Below are 24180 nucleotides of genomic sequence, written 5' to 3' on the forward strand. Positions count from 1 at the left end.
AGCGCACCATGCACCTTGTGACCAGAACCAACCAATCAACTTACACATTCTGTTGTACAAAATTCAGTTTTTTTTTTTTTCAGTGTTTTGAACACTGAACTGACAGTAATACAACAGGCTTAATATACCATTTAACAATAGCAGTCAGAGGAAAAACAACTAACATTTGATATTTATACACCTTCCTTAAAAGATAAGTAGAATAAATAAAATAATACAAAAAATAATAATACTACTATCAAATGTATAATATTAATAATAAATCATTGAAAAGTACACATTAAGGCTTTCGAGACATGCACAGTTCAATTTAGCGATAGTTTAAATTCAACTTTTCTTCATGTATAAAACTTTTATCAGCAAGAGTTTGTCAGTGGTGGTGCCTTTAAGTGTGCAGCTAATCACTGTTAATCAACACTTGTTAATCAACAACAGACTCTACAGGTAGACAAGGTCTAAAGCACATTTAAATTGTGATGGATGATGTACACCTTGCCTTTTTCACTTCCTTGTAGACAAATATGTATTGGCCCGTTTCTGCTGAGTCGTACGGTCACCTTTATCAGGCTTGCATTTCCACTGCCAAAAGGGTACCATTGGCAGGGTGTACCACAAAATTCAGTCAATGTCATTCTCGCTTGAGGAAATGTCAAAGTAAAGCTGTACGAGTTGTTCACGAGTGGTTTCTCATTAGGTGCTTTAAATAAAATGTATTATTATTATTAATATTATTATTATTGTTGTTATAAATATTATCATGGTTTTGATTTGACAACTGCTAACCGATAGAGTAAAAACTGTTAGATGATTTAAACGTCTGAAGAAAGTATCATCTGTTTGTGTTTCTCCCAGGCTGAAGATGAAGAGGGTTACAGGAAGCTGATCGATCAAAAGAAGGACAAACGTTTGGCGTACCTGCTGCAGCAGACCGATGAGTATGTGGCCAATCTCACAGAGCTTGTCAGAGCTCACAAAGCAGCTCAGGCCCTCAAAGACAAGAAGAAGAAGAAGAAAAAGAAGGTGAGAAAATGAAATGGATTTGGAAAGGCTGTGTAATAGAATCTAAATCTTGATGTCTTTAATTGTTTGTCCAGTAGAGAGTGAGATAATACTGTCTGTTTTTTTCCGCTCTCAGAAGCCAGAGAACGCTGAAGGTGGAGCTCCTGCGCTTGGTCCTGATGGAGAGGTGAGATCTGGAGTTGTGTTGGCTGGTCATTTAAGTTAATCTGTCTTTAGTGACAATTCAACCTTTAAAGCCAGGTTTTAACTACATTATATCAGGTCAAATTTGATGTTGGGTGTAGTGAATAAATAAAAAAAGCAATAAATTACCTGAATAATTCATTTCATTTGCCAAATGGGAAAAACAGGCTTTAGATTTCACCTCCGAAGACATAAATTATGATATCACTCAGTTGCTCTAATTTTATAACTTTTTAAAGTGTTTAATGAGTAATTAGGGCTGGGGGATTTGGCCTAAAATTAAGTAGTTACAGCTTTTTTGAGAGATGCCAAGGCTGTGCCGGACTGTACACGTGTGCTTGACAGAAGTATATTATAAGATAATTTAATAAATATAAGTCATAATATAATAAGTATAAATTAGCCATAACAGAGCGGGGTCACGTGACTCCACACATGGTACTAGGGAAAATAATTTTTAAAAATTACCTGGAAAAATTAGTTTGATTATAGGTTCCCATTGTTGATTTCAATGAATCACCCAGCCTTGAGAGTAATTAAATGAACACCAGTATAGCATATACATAATGAACAGCAAAATGTATTTAATATTTTTGCTTTTTATTTTTTTTATAACTTATTTATTTGTAGAATTACTTGTTTATATAAGATGTTTTTATCAGAAATGCAGTATCATCATTATAGTAGATATTGGTGCTACATAATGCTTCTGAAATGGCATGAATTCTTGTATATTAGAATATTTTATATTATTTAACCCATAATTTCTGTTCTGCCATTTATGTAAGTCTTTGAATGCATATAACTGGAAATGATGGAAATGTATTAGTCAAAAACAGTGGTAATGTTGTGCGCTAATCTAATACTATGTTTTTTTTTTTTCTTGTATTATAGCCTCTGGATGAGACTAGTCAAATGAGTGACCTGCCGGTGAAGGTGATTCACGTGGACAGTGGGAAGATCCTCACTGGCATGGACGCTCCTAAAGCTGGACAACTGGATACTTGGCTGGAGATGAATCCAGGGTGAGAGAGACACACTTTGGCAATTTTATCTAAATGGGTTATTTCTTGAGTATCTCATATAAAAATTGTTGTAAAGAGAACGACTGTTTTTTTTTTGTTTTTTTTTATCCAATAACCCAAACAGTATTTTTCTTGAATATAAAGTTGTAATAATAACAGTAAATTGCTGAAATTGGTCTGTGTGTAAATGCAGGAGAATAATTGCTGGTTTGAACATGTCTCAGATTAGCACGTTGCAAATTTGTACATGTTCTCCAGCCAATCAGATCCTTCTGATGCTGATGATACATCCTCAGATATTGTCACATAATTCTTCAGAAAAAAATTTATTACACCGATCAATTGTTATTTGTTTTTCATCATTAATTATCAATACTAAATAATTGAATACATGTTGATAATAATGTTGAATACAGTTTATTCCTGCTTTATAGTTTTGTGAAAACTGATCCATTTAACATTTTAGGATACTTTGAAAAGAAAGTTCAAAATAACAGAATTTATTTGAAGCAATCTTTTTTTTAAATACTTTCACAAATTATATATGTTTTTATTTTAAATGTAATATGTCTTTGATTATACACAAGTGCATTTGTGCAAAGTAAATATATATTTTTAATGGTACTTTTTTACAAAGTGGCAGTTTTAAACACTGATGATAACAAATGTTCACAGTCATGCATCACTAAAGACTGTAATAATGAATCTTTCTGCCAATCATCTTTCTAGCGTTTAACCCATATTTTTGATCAGATGAATGCAGCCTTTGTGAACAGGCTTTTTTTTTCTAAAGCCTTTAACATCTTGCTTTTGATCAGTAGTGTACAAGAATGGTTTGGAGTCATGCTGATTTGTTTGTTTTCTGTAGGTACGAGGTGGCCCCGCGCTCAGACAGTGAAGATAGTGGCTCAGATGAGGAAGAGGTGCTTATATCGGTGTTTTTGTTCAGAGTCTCTTAAACATGCTGCTTTCTGCAAAGGCTTTAAATGCACTTGAAAAGAAAACTGTTTATACGTGTTGTTTTTTGTTTTTTGCTGCCTTGAGCTGTCAGGAAATAGGCCATCAACAGGATAAGATTAGTAGCTAGTTAATCTTTGAGATAGTAGTGCCATGACTGGATAATTATAATAAATGGCTTTCCTAATAAACATTTTGAGCTTCTAATATTGGTGGCCAATATTAAATATCAAGATTTTAGTTTTCCCCCCAAAAATAAATGTATATTTGTTGAGCCAAGTAATAGTGTTCAGTAAACTATGTATATATAATGTTTATTATAGCGGATTATATATATATATATATATATATATATATATATATATATATATATATATATATATATATATATATATATATATATATATATATATATATAATTTAAATGATTATATATAAATATTTGTTTTACAATATTAAATTAAAAATGTAAAAATAGATTAATGTTTGTCTAGTTTGGTTTAAAATTCTTTATTAATTCTAATTGTGATTAATTTTATATATTTAATCACAAATTAATTGTAAGTGATTTGCGAAATTGTTTAGATTTACTTTCATTAGTTAATTTAATTTAAGCTATTTCTATATATGTATGTTTTTTCAATTTACAAATTAATTTTATTTAGCACAAGTTATATCTGATTGTTTAGATATTTTGCAATTTATGACTTGCCATAATTATGTGAATGTAAAATGTAGAATTAACAATGTCTCAAGATTTGTCCATCTTACTGTATGTCCATCTATTTTGATGCTTTAAAGGATGATGAGGAAGAGCCTCAGCCCTCTCAGGCCCCGACAGAGGAGAAGAAGGTGATTCCTGATCCAGACAGCGAGGATGTTTCTGAGGTTGATGCTCGTCACATTATTGAGTGAGTCATTGGATTTAGCCTGGCTACATGAGCTCTTGCTCATTTAATCATTCTGTTGTCATAATTGTAGTTATAAGTGAATGAAATCCATGATGTGTCTTACAGACATGCCAAGCAAGATGTAGACGATGAATACGGGAACTCTGCATTCATTCGGGGCCTGCAGTCATATTATGCTGTGGCCCACGCCGTCACAGAGAAGGTGGAAAAGCAATCGAGTCTGCTAGTGAACGGGCAGCTCAAACAATATCAGGTAGAAAAAGATATATTACTCTACAGTTTTTACTTTATTACAAACATGCTCTGTTTTAAAAATGTTTTAAACTAATTCCTGAGGTGCAGCTGATCACAGAGAGTTGGAACAGATCTTTTGGTCTCAGTGTCTTTGCAAATCCTATTCTGTGAACACGTTTATATGCATTGTATGCAACCCCCTCTACCATTCAGTGTGACCTTTTTTTCGACGTAATGCTTTTCTCTGAAGATACGTAACTTTTTCAGTTATTAATTATCATCACCGATCTCAGTTACCACAAAAGATCCCAGAAAATACTAAGATATGGATATAAAAACGAAAAATACACAGAGAGATTCTTGTTAATCTGGTGGCTTGTGCTTATTGCTTTCGTTCCGTCCACAGATTAAAGGTCTGGAGTGGCTGGTGTCTCTGTATAACAATAACCTAAATGGCATTCTGGCTGATGAAATGGGTTTGGGCAAAACTATCCAGACCATCGCACTCATCACCTACCTCATGGAGTTCAAACGCCTCAACGGACCCTTCCTTATCATCGTCCCCCTCTCGTAAGTCACTGGAGTTGCATGATACCAGAGGAAGAATTTGACAATATTTAGGTTTATGGATGAACGAAAAAATGTAAAAATATGAATATTCTGTAAATTATCGGGGTGATTTGTGAGTGCGTCTAGATCAGAGATGTCCAAAGTTGGCCTATGATAACCCATGGTTTGGCCCACTATCCCATCTGAAAAGAGAGGAAAAATGGGGGAGGGGCAGGGGTATGCCTTTAATAGAGATTGTCATTTCTAATTTAACACAATCTTTTATTTGTTTATTTTATTGTTAAGCTACAAAAAAGAAAGCTTGAATTAAATATTGGGAATGGATGAGATTTATTTAAATGTGCATTGAACTCAATTGTGTTATAAATAGAATTTATGTTAGTTTGTTTTCATTGTAATACGTTCATTATAAAATGTAAAAAAATTAGGGTGTATTAGCTAGCCCAATACGTTAAAGTCTATTTATTTATAAATATTATTTCAAAGAAATTGGGAAATTAGTCTTATAAATTTACTATCGGCCCTCAGATCTAAATTGTTTGTTTTTTGGCCCTTTATAAGAAAATATTTGGGAATCTCTGATCTCGATGGCAAAAAACAGTTAAATAAATCCAAATACATTTTTATGGGAATTAGGCTTTCTAGAATTGAACAGTTTTGGGTGTAGTAAGGATTTTTTTGGCATGTATTGTAGATTTGATGTTATGATTTTAGTGTCATTCATTTAAAATTGTTATTATAGTTAATAAAGTATTCTATTTAAATAGGAAATTTATTATAACTTATGGTATGTCATATACTATATTAGCACACCCTGTATATATATTTTCTTTATGGTATATTATGTACACTTTGCATTTTAATCTCAAGCATTTTTTTCTGGACAATAAAATATGCTGTGTAGAAATATTCATTATACACTTTTCCATCATCAATAGTGATATTTATTTATTTACTGTGAGCTGAGATGCAGCAAAACGATAACAAAATGTTCCAGTTATCCACATGATACAGCTCTTTACCCACTATGATTTGGGGTAATATTAGTACTTGAGAGGCAGTGCTCACCAAATATAAAATAAACTTGTATTGGGTCACACTGGGCCTGGGATATCTTTATTTTTAGCAGATAATCATGCACCTCTCTTCAAAAATAATCAACCCATGGGCATTGCCAAGATGCATGAATGATTAGTGATTTTTCTGTTGTCTTATAGGACTCTGTCGAACTGGGTGTACGAGTTTGATAAGTGGGCTCCATCTGTGGTGAAAGTTTCTTACAAGGTGATTTAAATCAAATGCTGTAATACAAAATAAACCACAACCGAAGAACCCTGTAGGATATTTAACACATTTTTTTTTTTTGCTTATTTTCATCTTAGGGCTCTCCTGCTGCTCGCCGTGCGTTCCTTCCCATTTTGCGCAGTGGCAAATTCAACGTACTGGTCACTACTTATGAATACATCATCAAAGATAAGCAAGTGCTGGCCAAGGTATTAACCTGACCTTTAATCATTAATCATTCTCAGACCAGTGTTTATTCAGTGTCTGATGATGCCTTCTCTTCCAGCTCCGTTGGAAGTACATGATCGTGGATGAAGGTCACCGCATGAAAAATCACCACTGTAAACTGACTCAGGTATTAAATACGCACTACCTGGCACCCCGGCGTGTGCTGCTAACTGGCACTCCACTGCAAAACAAGCTGCCCGAGCTGTGGGCGCTGCTCAACTTCCTGCTGCCCACCATCTTCAAGAGCTGCAGCACCTTTGAGCAGTGGTTCAACGCGCCCTTCGCCATGACTGGAGAGAAGGTAAAATGGTTTTCACAACAATAACAGTAACTATAAGGATAATGTGTTAAAGGGGCCATATACTGTATTGGTTTAATAAGTTAAAATGTTCTCTGATATCTACTTAGTAGGTTTATGGCTTCAGAAAGTAAACAAAAGAAATCTTCAGAAACGCTTTTATAAGCTAATTTATTATCTTAAATACCCCTAGAATATCTGCTCTACTCAACTTTGACCTGCTGCGATTTCAGACACTCATACACACAGAGCATGATGCAAGCTGAACACAGACAAATATAACCCAATCAGAGTAACCTTAACCTATTATGCTCACCAGATCTGTTGTGGGTAAAAACTAAATTATGATTAAACTTGACAAAAGAGAGTGAAAAGAGAGATGTATTGCATTGTATTTTGAGCTACATTCAAAGAGAAAACAGCCACGATTCAATATCAGCTTCTGTATGAACGGATGACAGTTGAGGTGAGTGATTTGACAAGATTCAAGAGTCTACATGTGTTTGTTAATACACATATGCTTCACATTTCACAATAAACATGATAAATTAACAAAAGATGTAACCAAGCATACCATATGCCTCTTCAGAGTGGAGAGGAATAAGTGTATAATCTGTAAATCTTGGATTTTGCATCCTGAGGCGAGTTTTAAACATGTCTTATGCTGTTTGGCGCTTGTGTTTTTACAATAAAAGTCCAACATGCATAGGAAGTGAAATACACACTTAAAATAACTAAGGGAGGAAAATGATCACTGGTATCACTAGAAAACGTTTGGCTTATCAAACACAGCCTGAGGTGTGCATATTAATAATTTCAGGGCTTTTGTTTGCTCTCAGAGCTGCAGGTGAGTTGTGTTCTCTTGATTATGTCAGTTGCTCATCAGGTCAGGATGAATGACCTAAAGTAAGGATGCATGCAAATACAGAAGACATAGCTCATGAGTCTCGTCACAGTTTGTTTTGTCTTCTGATTGGCCCATTGTTTACCTGGGTTTTACACTTGTGGAATTGACATTAATACGATGAAACTGGTGTCTGAGGCACACAGTATGCCCATATCCATATATTGATCGTTTATTATTTTACTATGCCTTGGTATACCCAGATTTTCATCATAAGGCACCTTTGTAATGTTAATTTTCAGCTTTTTAGAAGTGCACACTGCAGTTTTGTCATCTGCTGCTTTAAAAAGTTGCACTCAAAATGGTCAGTCTCAGGATTGCCAGGTTTTTGCAACAAAACTAGCTTAATTGCCAGTCAAAATTAGCCCAATAATATCAAAACACAATAAAATATGCCACTTTCCATTTGTAAAATGCATATTTGACATTGCTTTATGAATCATATATGGTTTGTTCCTTGAAAATTACTGTATATACGGTATATTCCAAAGCATGCTAATAGGACTTTTAATTTGCCAGTAACCTGGGTTAAGCGCTTCCGCTGAACTGAATGCAACTGCAAAATCAGCGTGTTGAAGGGCTGTTTTCTTTAAAAATCAGCGATCTCCACTAGCTGAGTGATATCCAATATGAAGTGGATCTCAGATTTTCTTTTATAATATGAGCATTTATTTTACCACAGTATATTCAATTTAGCTTCTGCGCTAACCTGCCGATTTTTGTCTCATTTTACACTTGAGCTACTAAATGAATGCCATAGTCTATTTAACTAATTGTATTTTAATTACATTACAACATCAATGCTGTAAAAGATTGAAAAAAATGGAAAAAATTCACAATAACAGGTCACCGGAAGTTTACCAGTATGGGAACAACACTAGCTTGGCATATACCCTATTAGTGTTTTAAAGAAAAGAAAATTGACAGCTTACCTTAAACATTTGCAACTGGAAAAAACTACTGAAAGTGATTTCAGCTATATTATTTAGATGTGTAGTTAACAATTGCAGAACTTGATACTGTTTTTGTTTTTAACATGCCTTACGGAGATATGTTTGTAGTTGGTTCATTAGTACATTTAAATGAGTGAGAATAAAGTAAAATTGTGTTAGTTTTTGTGTCATTTGGAACATTAAAGTTTTGATCTTGTAATAAAGGTGGACCTAAATGAAGAAGAAACCATCCTGATCATCCGTCGTCTGCACAAAGTGCTTCGGCCCTTCCTGCTCAGGAGACTTAAGAAGGAAGTAGAGGCGCAGCTACCAGAGAAGGTTTGTTCTAAGCAAAAGACGTTATTTGTATTCATTTTAATTAGATTTTTTTCCCTCACTCCCTTTTCCTCCTCTTTCGTAGAATGTTTACAGCATACTCTCTTTCTCGTTTATGCACTAATGTAACAAAACCACAGTAAAATGTGAAATTCAATTCTACAAGTAAAGGATTAAATGCTTTTTTTTTTTTTTTTGGCTAAATCTCTACTACACTTATGTATGTCTGCCTTTTTGCGTGTAGGTGGAATATGTGATCAAGTGCGACATGTCGGCTCTTCAAAGAGTGCTGTACAGGCACATGCAGGCTAAAGGAGTGCTGCTCACTGACGGCTCTGAGAAAGACAAGAAGGTGACTAAGAAATGCTTCACATCCAGAATGTGTCTAGATGGTTCAACATCCATTTCTAGCATCTCATCTTTCTGTGTGTTACAGGGCAAAGGGGGCACTAAGACACTGATGAACACTATTATGCAGCTGAGGAAGATCTGTAACCACCCGTACATGTTTCAGCACATTGAGGTGATCATTTACTCACACATACTCTATTTATGAATTCATTTATATCCTGTTTGTTTATCTGTTAGTAATGCATGCATGCGTGTTATCTGTTTTGCAGGAATCTTTCTCTGAGCACCTGGGCTTCACTGGAGGCATCGTTCAGGGGTGAGCAGAACTACTTCTCTTATAATAAGAACACCTTTGTATTTTATTTGCATCTCATCATGTCTTCTGGTGTTTTACAGGTCTGATTTGTACCGTGCCTCTGGTAAATTTGAGCTGCTGGACCGCATTCTGCCAAAGCTCCGCGCCACCAACCACAAAGTGCTGCTCTTTTGTCAGATGACCACACTCATGACCATCATGGAGGACTACTTTGCTTACCGCAACTTCAAATACCTCCGCTTAGACGGTAAGTCATGTTCCTTGTTATTTAAGGTCATTAATAGTTCATTTAAAAGCATCACAGGGCCACCGCAGGTCCTTAAAGTCTTCAATTAAGTTTTCTTTTCAAAGGACCTTAAAGTCCACATGAACCAGAAGCAGAGGCTGTTAATGTCATTTCATTTTATTTTTTTCTGTATTGTGACGCAATTCCTAGAGAAACAAAATATTAAATGAAAAACAAGTGAGCATGGCTTTTTGTTTCTACTCTGAGCTGACTAGATGTGGTAAAGTAGCCATTTTATTCAGGAAGATCTGGAAAAGGGTTTTAGGAGAGTTTTACAAACTAACGCCCGACTCACTCAGTCATCAGTGTCAACGCATCTCGTTCACTTTGAATGGGTGACGTGAAGCATTGCCGAACTTAATTATGGATCCATCGCCGCTGCTTCAGTGGCATTGCTTGCTGCAGGAGTTTGGAATTTCTCAACTTTTCAATCACCAAGCTTCGGTCTATCAGATAATTTTATGCAAATACCCCAGCTCGTGCAGTTGCAGATTGCGGACTAATTTCATTGGCTGATTCAGCTATCTCGATCACGTCAGCCCCAACTTCAGACACGCCCTTTGTCAAGCATGAAGTTTCTGAAGTTTCGTGTAAATACACGATAACCGACGACAACTCTTCGCAATTTCTTTTTGTTGTTATAGCACTGTCAAAACTGACAGTTGGAGGGGCGTGTTGAACTATGTTAACCACACCCATTACCTCAGACAGAGGTAATCTAAAAATGTAACTGGAAGCAAACAGGAAGTGCATTTTCAGGTTTCAACTAGTTTACAAGAGCAAACAATTTTTTATTCTTCATGACATGCACATGAATTGTTCACCACAAAACTAGCAATGTGTGCTAACAAAATCTATATGATTAGTTTTAATTTCATGAGTACTTAAAGTCCTTCACATTCGATAGGTCTTAAATGTTTTATTTGCATTACCACAAAAAAATCACTGTATTTGTTCGATACATTAATATTTATGATCATTGGACAGACCCTTTTTTTTCTCTGGTAGTTGTGTTTTCAGAGAGAACTAAAGTAGCCAATCAAACCGTTCTTAGGCCGTACTCACACTAGGTACAGTTGCCTCGAACCGGGCCAAAGCACGCTTGTCCCCCCTCCCGTCTCCCCCGACGGCCCGCGCTCACACCATATCGGGCCTCGGCACGCTTACGTCATCGCTGCTGCGCTGTTCAGAAGCGCTCTCTATGGCAAGCCTTTTTAGCATTTAAATCTTTGTTCTGACTCCATAAATATATTTAGAGATATCTCTAATTATATTTTGACTAGTCATAATTATAATTCGACTAGTCAGAATAACAATTAGAGATATCTGCAATTGCAATTGTACTAGTACGAAATCAGATTGGAGATATCTGCAAATATATTATTACTAGTCATATTCCTCCATTGAAAAATATTTGCAGATATCTCTAAATGAGTTTTGACTAGTCACAATTGTAATTAGAGATATCTCTAACTGAGTTTTTACTGGTCATACATTTGGAGATGTCTTTAATTCGTAATATTTAGAGATATTTACAAATATATTTGAAGATATCTCTAATTAATTTACTAATAGTCGAATTACAGTTGTAGATATCTTGAGTTGGATTTTTGACAAGTCAAAACTCAGAGATATCTGCAAATATTTTTCAATGGAAGTCAATGGAGGAATATGACTACTAATAATATATTTGCAGATATCTCCAATCTGATTTCGTACTAGAACAATTGTAATTGCAGATATCTCTAATTGTCATTCTGACAAGTCGAATTATAATAATGACTTGTCAAAATATATAATTATATCTCTAAATATATTTATGGATAGTCAGAACAAGGTTTAAATGTTAAAACGGCTTGCCACACGCTCTCACTCAGCAGCACAGTGGAGATTTCTCTAGTCATATCCTTTCAGTCGTTTGTTATGCAGTGACATGCAGTCAAATATTTCGCCAAACAGTCCTTAGGGATGCGGGGACACGCAGTCAGATATTTTACCGAACAGATCCGCCACTTTTGGCGCTCATAAATAATCATAAAGCTCTCGTGCTGCAGGAATGAGGTCTGCTGAGGGCGCGCAGCTGGCGTGCAGTGAGGAGTTTGCGTCTTTAATAAACTACGGCAGTTTGCGATCACTGAACAGTAAGAATGATTAATAAATCCATATCAAACAGTCCCTTAAAAGTCACGTCTCGCTTTCGGTTTCGGGCTTTGGCGCGTTTCGCGCTCACACACAAGCGTACCGCGCCAAAGCCCAAGTGTACCGCGCTCAGGCACACCTCTTCCAACCGGGCCAGGGCCGGCCAAGTGAACCGTGCTTGAGCCCGATTCAGTGCACTCACACTTCTCAAACGATCCGGGAAACGGGCCTGGGCACGGTACGGATGGCATAGTGTGAGTAAGCCCTTAGCTATGAGTCCTGATGTAAATAATATATCTATCTACATGTATATTTGTAGCAGGTTTGGTGGTCTTAAATTGAATATAATTTGCTATTAAAAAGTCTCTAATTTATCTTGATAAACTCTGAATCAAGTTACAGTCCATTTATCACGCTAACTTCTTTCATTTGTCATTGTAGGAACCACTAAGGCTGAGGATCGTGGCATGTTGCTGAAGAACTTTAACGATCCTTCCCATCAGTACTTCATTTTCCTGCTGAGCACCAGAGCAGGGGGTTTGGGGCTGAACCTGCAGTCTGCCGACACTGTCATCATCTTTGACAGCGACTGGAACCCTCACCAGGTACAATACTGACATTTTTTGAAGTTTTGTAACAGAATTGATTGTCTTATATCTAATCACTGTAAAATTGTAATATTCTGACGATTTCGACTGTTCCGTTTATTCGATTTCATAAAATGTTCGCATAAACGTATAGTAGCCATTAGTGTTTATTAATTTCGTTATGGAATCCTATGGAATTTTTTGTTTAATACAGGAATCAAAACTAAATTGTAATATTGAGATGATTTTTAAATATTTTATTTATTAGATTTAATAGAATATTTGAATAAATGTAGAATAGGTGTTAGCTTACAAATTTTTCAAAAGCTTTGAAAAGTGCTTATATTTTGGATAAAGTGCTTAAAACTGCTTGAAAATGTTAATATCAAATGTTCATGTTTAGAACAATTGTTCATTTGTTGCTTTCATAATTTACTTGATCATTTTCATTATAATTTAATAATTTACAGACTTAATGGTTAATAATCAAGTAGCCAATTTTAACAACAAGAGTAAATTAGAGCAAACGAAAACATTTTCAGAAATTAAAAATGTCGCTTTGAATAGAATACTATACTGTTCAACACTAAGATATATCATCTGATATAATGTGATGCTAGTCATGCCACACTTGTTGGGGATAAACAAACAAACCTGAAAAGTGCTTAAATTTGACTTCATATTATTCAGTGTCTCTGAACACCTCTTTCTTTTGTCTATCTGATAGGATCTACAGGCTCAGGATCGAGCCCATCGCATCGGGCAGCAGAATGAGGTGCGTGTGCTGCGTCTGTGCACTGTGAACAGTGTGGAAGAAAAGATCTTGGCTGCTGCCAAATACAAACTCAATGTGGACCAGAAGGTCATCCAAGCCGGTATGTTCGACCAGAAGTCCTCCAGCCACGAGCGCAGAGCTTTCCTGCAGGCCATCCTGGAGCACGAAGAGCAGGATGAGGTTCGGATTCTCCTCTACAATGCACTGATTTTGATGTCTTGATAAAACCATCTGCGTTTCCTGTAGCTAACATTCACTCTTTCTTTGCTTTTTGTTGCGTCACAGGAGGAAGATGAAGTACCTGATGATGAAACTGTTAATCAGATGATCGCCAGAAGCGAGGAAGAGTTCGACCACTTTATGGTCAGCAGTGCTGCTTTTTTTTTTCTCTTTCTTTCTCTCGTTCTCTTTCTTTCTTTTTAATTCTTTTCTCTTTCTTTTTTTCCTGTCTTTCTTTTTTCTGTTTTTTTCTTGTTTTTGTGTTCTTTCATTTCTTTCTTCTTTCTTTCTTTTTACTTATGTTGCTTCAGTGGCGTAGCACAAAAAGCAGAGGCCCCCCTGCAGGGATCGCTGACGGGGCCCCCTGATGAAGGGAGGGGGGGGGGTAACGTCATACGTCAATTTGCATTGATCACTGACGTCATCACGTTCTACCGTTTCTGTTTGTTTAACAGCCTATGGTTCATAAAGGGGTATTTATAATTGCACTACACTTTATATAAGCATGTTAATTTAACTAAATTTATTGCTGTTTGAATACAGTATGTCATTATAGATGTGTAGTGAATGTGCAGTAATCTCTCATATGTAATAAACTCAGACAAGTTCAGAAACTGTCACTAATATCTGTGATTGTGAACAAGAAAAGAATAAACGGTCCAATTAAATTGTTAAAATAAAGTAGAAGTAGATCGGTTTGACTGTACAAGGGAAATACCTTCACACTGCCTGTGCTAAATCATTTGTCGTCGGTACGCAGAGGGGTGATCTGCTCTCGGGCTGCAGGTGGGAGAGGCTGCTGTTGCGGACTGACTGAGCCGCCTGTCAGTGCTGTGAGGCGGGGGAGGGGCCGGCGGCATCACACGCAGCTCGTTGAGAAGAGTAGGGACGGTACAGTATGGAAAAATGACAGTCTAAAAAAATCTCCAATAACACAAAAAAAGTCGCTAGATTTGTCGCTAAGGGGGTCTGAAAAGTCGCTAAATCTAGTGACAAAGTCGCTAAGTTGGCAACATTGGCGGCAAGCAATCAGAATGAAGTAGTCCACCGCTTGAGAAGTGTTCAGAGATCACAGACGTGTGAACTTTGGTTCCGACCAGAGTTGTTCCCAAGAGTTTGATTATTGCGTTCGCCGGTGGATTTTTAATTATTGAAAATCACGACGACGCGGGGCCCCCTAATCACGCAGGGCCCCCCCGCGATGCGTGCCCTGCGGGCCCGTCCGCTACGCCACTGTGTTGCTTTTTGTTCCTTCTTTCTTTTTTTCTCTTTCTTTTTTCTTTCTCTTTTCCATTTCTATTTTCTTTCTTACGTTCTTATTTCTTTTTTCTTTTTCGCTCTTCCTCTTCTTTCCTTTTTATTTTTTACTTTTACTTTTTTGCTTTTTTTCTTCTTTCTTTTCACTTTTTCTTTTTTTCATTCTTTTCTTTCTTTCTATTTCTTTTTTTCTAATTCTCTTTTCTTTTCATTATTTTTTCCTCTACATATTTTTCTTTCATTTTTTTCCTCTTTCTTTTTTTTTCAATCTTTTTCCCACTGCTTTTTTTTCTTTCTTTCCTTGTTGTTTTTCTTTTTGTTTCTTTTTTCTTTCTTTCATTTTACTTTCTATTTTTTACTTTCATTCTTTTTACTTTTTACTTTTTTCATTCTTTTTTTCCTCTTCTTTCTTTTTCGTTCTTTTCCTCTTTTTTCCTCTTTCTTTTTTTCTTTTTTATCCTCTTTCTTTTTTTTTTCTTTTTTTTCTTTTTCTTTCTCTTTTTCCTTTTTAATTTTTTTATTTTTTCTCTTTCTTTCTATTTATTATTTTTTCGTTCTTTTTTCTGCTTTTCTTTCTTTATATTTCTTTTTCTTTCTTTCTTTCATTTGTTCTTTTTCCCTCCGTTTTGTTTTCTTTCCTACTACTTTCTTTCTTTCTCTTTATTGTTCTTTTTTCCTTTTCCTTTCTTTTTTTTGTTCTTTTTGTTTCTTTTTATTTCTTTTTTCTTTTTCATTCTTTTCTTCTTCTTTCCCTTTTCTTTCTTTTTCTTTTTTATTCTTTTTTTCCTCCTTTTTCCTTCTTTTTACTTTTTCCTTCCAAAATCAAATTTTTCTCCTCCTCTCCAAAAAAAAGCGCATGGATCTGGACAGGCGACGTGAGGAGGCTCGTAACCCGAAGCGCAGGCCGAGGCTGATGGAGGAAGATGAGCTGCCCACCTGGATCATGAAGGACGATGCTGAGGTGGAGAGGCTCACCTGTGAAGAGGAAGAGGAGAAGATGTTCGGCCGTGGCTCCCGCCAGAGGAAGGAGGTGGATTACAGTGACTCTCTGACAGAGAAACAGTGGCTGAAGGTAAATGAGGAATCGCCACTACATTGTATTGGTTCTTATTAAGTCCAGTGAAATTAAAATAACATTCTATTAGATGCTAGTATCATACGTTATTCAAGCATATCTATAACTTCTGCCCAACTTCAGTTTCTCATAAAATCTTGACTAATCAAATTCTGTCTTGTATCTGACATGCCCTATCCCCTCCAAGACGCTTCTCATGTGCTTTTAATTTGATGCGCTTGAGCTTAACCTTTCACTGGCAGAGCTGTGATGAAACAAAATGCTATTGGCTGCTTTTTTAAAAGGGGAGGATCTACCGTCTGGCCCTCTTTTAATTTTTCAGATAAGATTACGTAAAACGTTGAATAAAAACATACACATTCCAAAGCATTTCACGGGACCTTTGAGAAATAAAATGTCAAATGTATTGATGTATATACATCTACAGGCCATCGAGGAAGGCACCCTGGATGAGATTGAGGAGGAAGTGCGCCACAAGAAAACAACCCGGAAGAGGAAACGTGACCGAGATCTTGACCTTCCCGGTCCGGCCACACCTAGCTCCAGTGGGCGGAGCAGAGATAAAGATGACGACGGTAAGAAGCAGAAGAAACGCGGCCGCCCTCCTGCTGAGAAACTCTCACCCAATCCTCCATCACTAACCAAGAAGATGAAGAAGACTGTGGACGCAGTGATCAAATACAAGGATGGGTTCGTTACTTCGCTATTTTTGCTTTCCATCACTGTCATTACATTTTTAATTAGAGAATGGTTAATCTATTATTTGGTGCATCTTGCATGCACATTTGGTACAAATATGTGTTGTGAAATTTGAGTACAACATTTCTATTGCAGTTATGATCCATGTGGGTCAGTTTGAAATGAATATTGTTTACAGACAGGTGCACTGATTTAGCTGGTAGCATTGTAGCGTAGTTGTCTGTTGTCCTCCAACTTCGCTTCCTGTCAGTATTTGCTTCCATCATAATAAAGGGAAAAAAAATCAATCTTTAATAAAATGAAAAAAAAAAAAAACATTTATTGTCTCAGGAGGATTACTTTTTGAATATATAAAGTATTTAATACTATAAAAACAAAAAAATAAAATTACTATATTTACTCTTAAATAGTATACATTATTGTTATTTTTATGTGTCCAATTTTTTTGTTGTTGTTGGTGATTACAACACTTAAACATTTGCAGTTAATGTAAAAAAAAAAAAGTATTTTCTTTTTTTGTGTGTTTACATTTTGGGTTATAAAAATATAATAATAATTAAATGGATTAGGCTAAGAATTATTTATAAAAACTCGACACATAAAATACAAATTGACCTTCATTTTGTCTTTTATTTTTTGGAAACTCATTTTACACATTGGCATGGTCTCGGTTTCAAACCACAAAGATGTTCTTGTTGATGTCAAAGCAATGTGTAAACTTTGCATTATGGTTATGTGACACATCAGTGAGTCTGCAAGTTTGCTGAAAACATATGAAGCTTTTGGCATCTGCTGCTTTATTCTATCTACAAGATGGCAGCTGAATCTTCCTATAATTTTAAATCAAGCTATGTAAGCCACAAATCACCTTGATATTTTCAGTTGCCATTTTTATTTCTAACTATTGTTGATGTGCAATGTCATTATGCATGTAGCGTCGTCTCAAATGGAATACTAACGTTTGTTTTACTAAGAGAAAATTCAAACCATTTCTCTGACGTTTGATGGTTGCCAAATTAGTGAAACAAATGACCAAACTACCAAACAATACTTACCATGAGTAAAACCGTTTTCACCATCGGGAGGCAGTATAATCACTCTCATAGGAGAATTAATATCAAATTAAATAATCCAACATCAGTGGCCGAAAGCTCTGCCCCTTCTGCTATGCTAGCAAAGCAGCGGTCGTTGAGTGCATGAAGTGTCCAACAGTCAACACTTAATTTTAACAGTTGAATAAGTGCATCATCTGGGTATTTAAAGTACTTATTCTTGTTAGAGTTTTCAGTGTGAACACACTACTTACTCTATTTAAACAACAAAATGGTGTAGAATAGTGTATAAGTATGCGATTTGGGACGCACCTATTGTCTATTGGTGTATCACTAGATTGTACCTAAATTTTTAACACTATACAAAGGCTAAACAAACACAGTCCTACCAAAACGATCCAATAGCAAATAAAAGCAGCATTTGCAGGTTTCCTAAGGTATTTTAAACATTAATGTACATTAGATTTAACTAAGCTCTTTCTATATTTCTTTCTTGTCACTGTATTTCATCACAGCAATGGGAGGCAACTGAGCGAGGTGTTCATTCAACTGCCGTCTCGTAAAGAGCTGCCCGAGTATTATGAACTTATCCGCAAACCTGTGGACTTCAGGAAGATCAAGGTTTGTCAACTTTTCATTTGTAATAACTAACGGATTAGATTTTACTTTGGGTCTTGAATAGTTTGGCTGTTTCACAAACATGGTTGAGAACTCTGGATGTTTCATTATGTAGTATTTTCTGATTTTTATTTAGATTTTAAACCTGAAAGGACAATTCTGACAATGTTTTAGGGTGTAAATCAACTCTGATTTATTCAATTATTGCATTAATAGAGTTATAATACGAACGCTTTTCATGAATTGGTTAATGAATGCAACAAAATATTTGGTCACACTTTATTTTGAGGGTCTGTTTGTTGAATTTAAGTTACATTGCATCTACATGCCAACTAATTCTCATCAAATAAGTACACTGTTAGGTTGGGGTTAGTGCAAGTTGACATGTACTTGCAAAGTTTCTGATAGTCAGTTAAATGTCTGTTGAAGGAGCAGTATCAGCAGATATTAAGCAGACAGTTTACTAATACTTAATTGGACCATCAAAATAAAGTGTTACCATATATGTGTGAATAAACATTTCAGTGTTAAATCCTTCTCTCTGCTGTACACAGGAGCGCATCAGGAGTCACAAGTACCGCAGTCTGAATGACCTAGAGAAGGACGTTATGCTGCTGTGTCAGAACGCTCAGACCTTCAACCTGGAGGGATCTTTGGTAATGTTCATCATACTCTTTAAGCCACAATCTTATTAAACACCCATCAAAAATACCAATTCGACCAAGTTTATTGTCTTTGTGCAAAAAAACTGATGTTTTTTGTGTAAAAAGATGAAAAATGTGTAAGTGTGTAACTGTCTTTCACACTGAAAAAGTTTGCTCTGGCCACCCTGGCGACAACGCTGTCAAAAATTTACAGATTAATATTTTTCTGATCCCATAACATAACCATTAATAGTTGTTTTGGAAGATTTAAAAAGATGTTTACCGCTCCCCCAGTGAGGGCTTAAAAATTTGCTACACTGATCTCGTATTTAGAGGGGCTATCACAGTATATCAGCCGATCAGTTATTCCCGCATAAAAAAATCTTGTTTTATATTATGAAAATGAACTTGTGTCATAGCTCACTGCTAGAAAATTGACTTGATTTCAACTCTCTTTGGCGGCCGCACTAGCGAAGATGTGCAACCGCTGGTTCCCATTGAAAATGAATGACTTCCGGCTACTTTTTTACGCTTTTTGTGTGCTTTCGGCTATTTTTCTGCTTTCGATGTGAATGCGCAGTAAAAAAAAAAAAAAAAAAGAAGTATTGTGTTAAGTATATCTGTTTTTGTACACTTTATTTTTTAGGTTTTCCACATTTTAAAATGTTTGTAACTTAATTTTTTTTTATAATAATTCCTTCATCAAAACACATTGTAAAAAATGCTGTGTTCAACACAATTACATGATGTTGTGTCAACAAAAATCGATTACTTAACCTAATAGAATTTACAAAAGTGGATTGAATATAAAACAATTAAGTTGTCTAAACTCAACTCGTTTTAAATAATTAGTTTGTCAATTTTTAAATGCATAAAACTTTAATTGACATTAATTTTCATCTTTAGTTGTTGTATTTAAGCTAAACATAATTGAATATGGCGCAATAGGTTATAATATAATGTTTTATATAAATGTTTTTTCCATCTACTGCATCAGTGTCTTTAAATTGGTACAAGCAACCTAAAATCATTAAATGAGTTGAGGGTTTGACATTTCAGATCTACGAGGACTCTATCGTGCTGCAGTCTGTGTTCACCAGCGTGCGGCAGAAGATCGAGAAAGAGGAGGAAGAGAGTGAGGGAGATGACAGCGAGGAGGAAGAGGATGATGTCGATGAAGGATCCGAGTCTGAATGTAAGTTGACAATAATGGTCTCCATTCACCAAATTGTTATGACTCATTTCAGTCATCAGCATTTAAAATTTAAATGGTATGAACATTTGAATTTATTTATGTATGTATCATATCATCTTTGCATCAAATTACAAAAAACAAATTACTGCTTGTGCGAGGCATTTGTAAAACAGTGTATGGGCAGGACAGTAAATGTTCTCTCCTGGTTGCCGTTATCGATCTCACACTATTTGTTTCCTATTTCTGAAAGTCTTGCCAAAACCATCTGGGAGTTTTGCTTTCATTTTTTTCAGCAAGTAGGATTGTAAAAAAAAGATTTGCTGTACTCTCGTATTCACTGCGCTCTACGTTTACTCCACTATAAAGACTTCCGCTACTGAGAAACCCAGACAAGTGAAAAGGGTCCATACTGCTACATGAATGAATCCAAATATTATCTGATTACAGTATAAAACACTTACAACTCTAATTTATATTAAGCCCAATATTAAAATATTTGTTTGTGTATATATTACAGCTCGTTCAGTGAAGGTGAAGATAAAGTTGAGTAGAAAGGACAAGGCGGAGAGAGGAAAAGGACGACGCCGAACCGGACGCAGCTCGCGGCCTAAACCTGTTGTTAGTGATGACGACAGTGAGGAAGACCAGGAAGAGGTACTTGAGAATAATCAATGATGATGATGATTATTATTACTGTTATTATTAATATCATTAATATTACTACTACTAATAATAATAATGATAATAAAGGAAAATATAATCTACATACAATACAAAAGTAAACATTAGTTTCCTTCTTTCTATTTTTGTTTTAACCCAAGCCCTACCCCAAGAGCTGAACAAGAATAATCAATGAAGAATAATTAAACTTAAAGGGAAAAAGTACACACACACACACACACGCACACACACACACACACACACACACACACACACACACACAAGTAACTAAATTTGCATTCAATTCAATGAAGAAAATGTTTTGACTCTTTAACTGCTCTAGCTCTTCAACCCCTTAACTCTTAGAGTTCACACCTGAAATTATGACGTATACGTATTAAATGCGGTTTGTTTGAAGTTTTTTATGAGGTTTCTTTTAAATTTGTTATAAGGCAGTGGTGCTCAACCCTGTTCCTAGAGATCGACCTTCCTGCAAAGTTCAGCTCCAACCCTGTTCAAACACACCTGAACCAGTTAATTAGGACCTGAACAGCACTTGATAATTATAGGCAGGTGTGTTTAATATAGGTCTCTAGGAACAGGGTTAGTTACGCCTGTTATAAGGTTTTGACCATTTAAAAAAAAGGTCTGTGTTCTAGGTAGTTAATAAGTTGCACTACTGTTATTAAAAGACATTTACACAGCTTCTTTTGTGAAAATAAATTGTTACTCTAATGTTTTTGAAACAAACTTATATTGTTAAAACACTGTTTAACATTTGTTCACTACTGTTTTTAACATGAGGACACTGTTACACTATAAAAAAAAAAAAAGTTTTGCACATCTGGTGACACGGTGGCACATTTGCCTCATAGCAAGAAGGTCGCTGGTTCGACTCCTTGCCTAGGCCAGTTGTCATTTCAGTGTGGAGTTTGCATGTTCTCCCCTTGTTGGCGTGGGTTTTCTCCATGTGCTCCGGTTTACCCCACAGTCCAAAGACATGCGCTATAGGTGAAATGAATAAACTAAATTGGCTCATACACTCATAGTGTATGAGTGTCTGTGTAAATGAGTGTCTATGGGTGTTTCCCAGTAGTGGGTTGCAGCTGGAAGGACATTCGCTTCGTAAAACATCCGCTGGAATAGTTGCCATTTCATTCCTCTGTGGCGACCTCTGAATTAAAGACTAAGCCGAAGGAAAATGAATGATTGAATGAATAAATGTTGCACTTAAGTTTTTGAGAAAAAAACAACAAGTTTACATCATTTTTTTTGTGAGAAGACATTGTTACACTACAGTGCTTGAAAAAAGACACTATTACACTGTGACTACTAAAAATATATCAGTGCACAACTGATTGTTTAAAGTAACTATATAGTATAAATACTGTTTAAAATTCTAAAACATTGTTAGACAACAGTTTCTGAAACCTTAGTTTAAGGTTTCTATTTTCCGTAGAGTTAAAAAGCATTTGAATCTGTCTCGAGTTTCAGGAAATTTTACATAAGTTCTAAAACAAATTTAGTGGTATATGAAGAAATTTATTATAAATAATGTTTCTGAAACTCTTAAGATATTGACTTCTTTCTACAGAGAAAATATTCTTTAATGTGTAAACTTTAGAACAAGTTTCCAAAAATGATTTACTCTAATGGGACAAAGTCAGTTATAAGTGACGGCAAATTAAAACAAAGGTCATGATTTCAGCCTTAAATACTCTAGAAATAAATAGTAGTCATTTTTTTAAATGTGATTTCATAACTAGTCCCATAGAGGGTTAAAGTCAAATGAGATTGTGCTTTTTTTTTCCAAAGAGGGCGGAGCTACAAATGCCTGTGCTTTATCATAACAGTAAAATTGTGTCATGTCATATCTCTGTAAAAATGTCGAATGAAGTGTCAGAAGAAGGCAGTCTATGGAGACTACAGTGTTCATTTATGCATCCTAAAAAAAGTTTTAAATGGCCGACAGCTGCTTCACACTCGTCACTAATGGGCGGGGCTTTCTCCCTCTGACATGTACAAAGGGAGAATAACAATCAAAGTGTTTCTGCAGACAGTTTTTATCCAGTGGGATTATAAAAAAAATAAATGAATACATTTCTACGATTAGAGGCTGGCTGTATTCACACACTTTTGCCCCACAAATGTGTTTAACCCCTTATAAAAGTGATTTTTGCATAATGGGTCCCCTTTAAATGAAGAATAATTTAGTGTTTTGGTTATCTGTGGTGTGAGCAGGGGTTTATGCTTCGTCTTTTGTCTGATTTTTATCTTCCAGGAGCATTCGGCTAGTGGCAGCGAGGAAGATTAAAAACCTCCTTCGAGATGCCTCAGGACCAATCCCGTCTCTCTGCTGCAAAAACGTCATTTTACTTCAGATTCAGCACGCCTGCATTTCAGGGGCCTAGTTTTATCCTAGAACAGCACATTTTTAGAGACATGACAAGTATACGAAACGATTAAATGAGAAAATGACACTATATAAAATGCAGAGAGAAAAATGGCCCCTTCCATTTGCATATTTAAGCAGACGAAATCTTTATGTATAGCAGGACAGTTTAAGCGTTGAGCATTTGGTGTTACTTTCCACGTTTGTTTTTATGATTTTTGATTTCTCAAGGATGTGACATAAGATGGACAGATATCTGACAGACCAGACTCAGTGGACCAGTAAGAATGGATCATGTTTCATTGTCCTCTTATTGTTTTTAGCTGTGTGAACGTCACCCCCTTTATCCCCCTACACACCCCAGAATGCATGCTATTTGTGGTAAACGCAGCCAGTTATTTCTCTTTCCGTTTTTCCTCTGTTTAAATTTAGATTGCAAACAGGATTAAGGTACTTCTAGTCAGGAGGAATGGGGGAGAATAGGGTGTAGGATTCTGTACTGTGTCAGTGTCACTGGATTTACAAAATGCACAATAAAGGCATCTCAGAATTATTTCGGCTTCAGAGTTTCTGTTTTGACCGTGTTTTTGAAGTATATCAGAGTATTAAAGGCAGGGTGCGAGTTACAGGAGGGTTAGGGGGGTTCTGACCAAATTAATTAAGGCTTGATCCTCCCTAAAGGAAATCAAAACTGTTTAAATAGTTTGCTCTGATCTGTATCTTAAATAATGTCAATAATTGAAAATATTAAAATGTAAATATACTTTTGACCACCCCATAATGGTTTTTTTTCGATGCATAATTTCGCCAATCAGTCTGTGCGAGAAGCCATTCAACAGTCTGAAACTGCAGATCAAGAGGACCTAGAGACTTTATTTCCTGTAAAATAGGTTTGTATCTACATATACCTTAAAAGTAAAGTAAAATTAGATGCAGAGTTTGACCTACAGTAACCTCTAAAATAGCTAATCAGAGGTAGGTTAGGATACACTAAATATCCCTCAAAACACTAACCACTTCAAAAGGTTTTATT

At 35.7% G+C, this 24180-nt stretch overlaps 1 protein-coding gene across 3 annotated transcripts in view; it reads left to right on the top strand.

Moving 5' to 3' along the window:
* The window catches only part of smarca4a (SWI/SNF related BAF chromatin remodeling complex subunit ATPase 4a), a 36071-nt gene extending 12371 nt beyond the window's left edge, over positions 1–23700 (top strand). The window contains exons 10-34 of one of the 3 annotated variants that reach the window (XM_087242286.1): positions 853–1020; positions 1136–1186; positions 2098–2228; positions 3097–3151; positions 3987–4096; positions 4202–4349; positions 4737–4900; positions 6118–6184; positions 6283–6393; positions 6471–6713; positions 8772–8885; positions 9127–9234; positions 9319–9405; positions 9503–9549; positions 9630–9796; positions 12416–12579; positions 13289–13516; positions 13622–13699; positions 15666–15884; positions 16315–16577; positions 18154–18259; positions 18811–18912; positions 19960–20095; positions 20613–20749; positions 23037–23700. In XM_087242286.1, the coding sequence (XP_087098412.1) occupies positions 853–1020; positions 1136–1186; positions 2098–2228; positions 3097–3151; positions 3987–4096; positions 4202–4349; positions 4737–4900; positions 6118–6184; positions 6283–6393; positions 6471–6713; positions 8772–8885; positions 9127–9234; positions 9319–9405; positions 9503–9549; positions 9630–9796; positions 12416–12579; positions 13289–13516; positions 13622–13699; positions 15666–15884; positions 16315–16577; positions 18154–18259; positions 18811–18912; positions 19960–20095; positions 20613–20749; positions 23037–23069 (3237 nt within the window). In that variant the 3' untranslated portion in view covers positions 23070–23700. Of the gene's footprint in view, positions 1–852; positions 1021–1135; positions 1187–2097; positions 2229–3096; positions 3152–3986; positions 4097–4201; positions 4350–4736; positions 4901–6117; positions 6185–6282; positions 6394–6470; positions 6841–6943; positions 8886–9126; positions 9235–9318; positions 9406–9502; positions 9550–9629; positions 9797–12415; positions 12580–13288; positions 13517–13621; positions 13700–15665; positions 15885–16314; positions 16578–18153; positions 18260–18810; positions 18913–19959; positions 20096–20612; positions 20750–23036 lie in introns of those variants that run through there. The other 2 variants (NM_181603.1, XR_015479597.1) reach the window with 2 other exon arrangements.
* Positions 23701–24180: the final 480 nt, after the last annotated feature.

Source organism: Danio rerio, chromosome 3 (assembly GCF_052040795.2).
Source record: "Danio rerio strain M-AB ecotype USA chromosome 3, GRCz13ab, whole genome shotgun sequence".
Taxonomy (NCBI): Eukaryota; Metazoa; Chordata; class Actinopteri; order Cypriniformes; family Danionidae; genus Danio; species Danio rerio.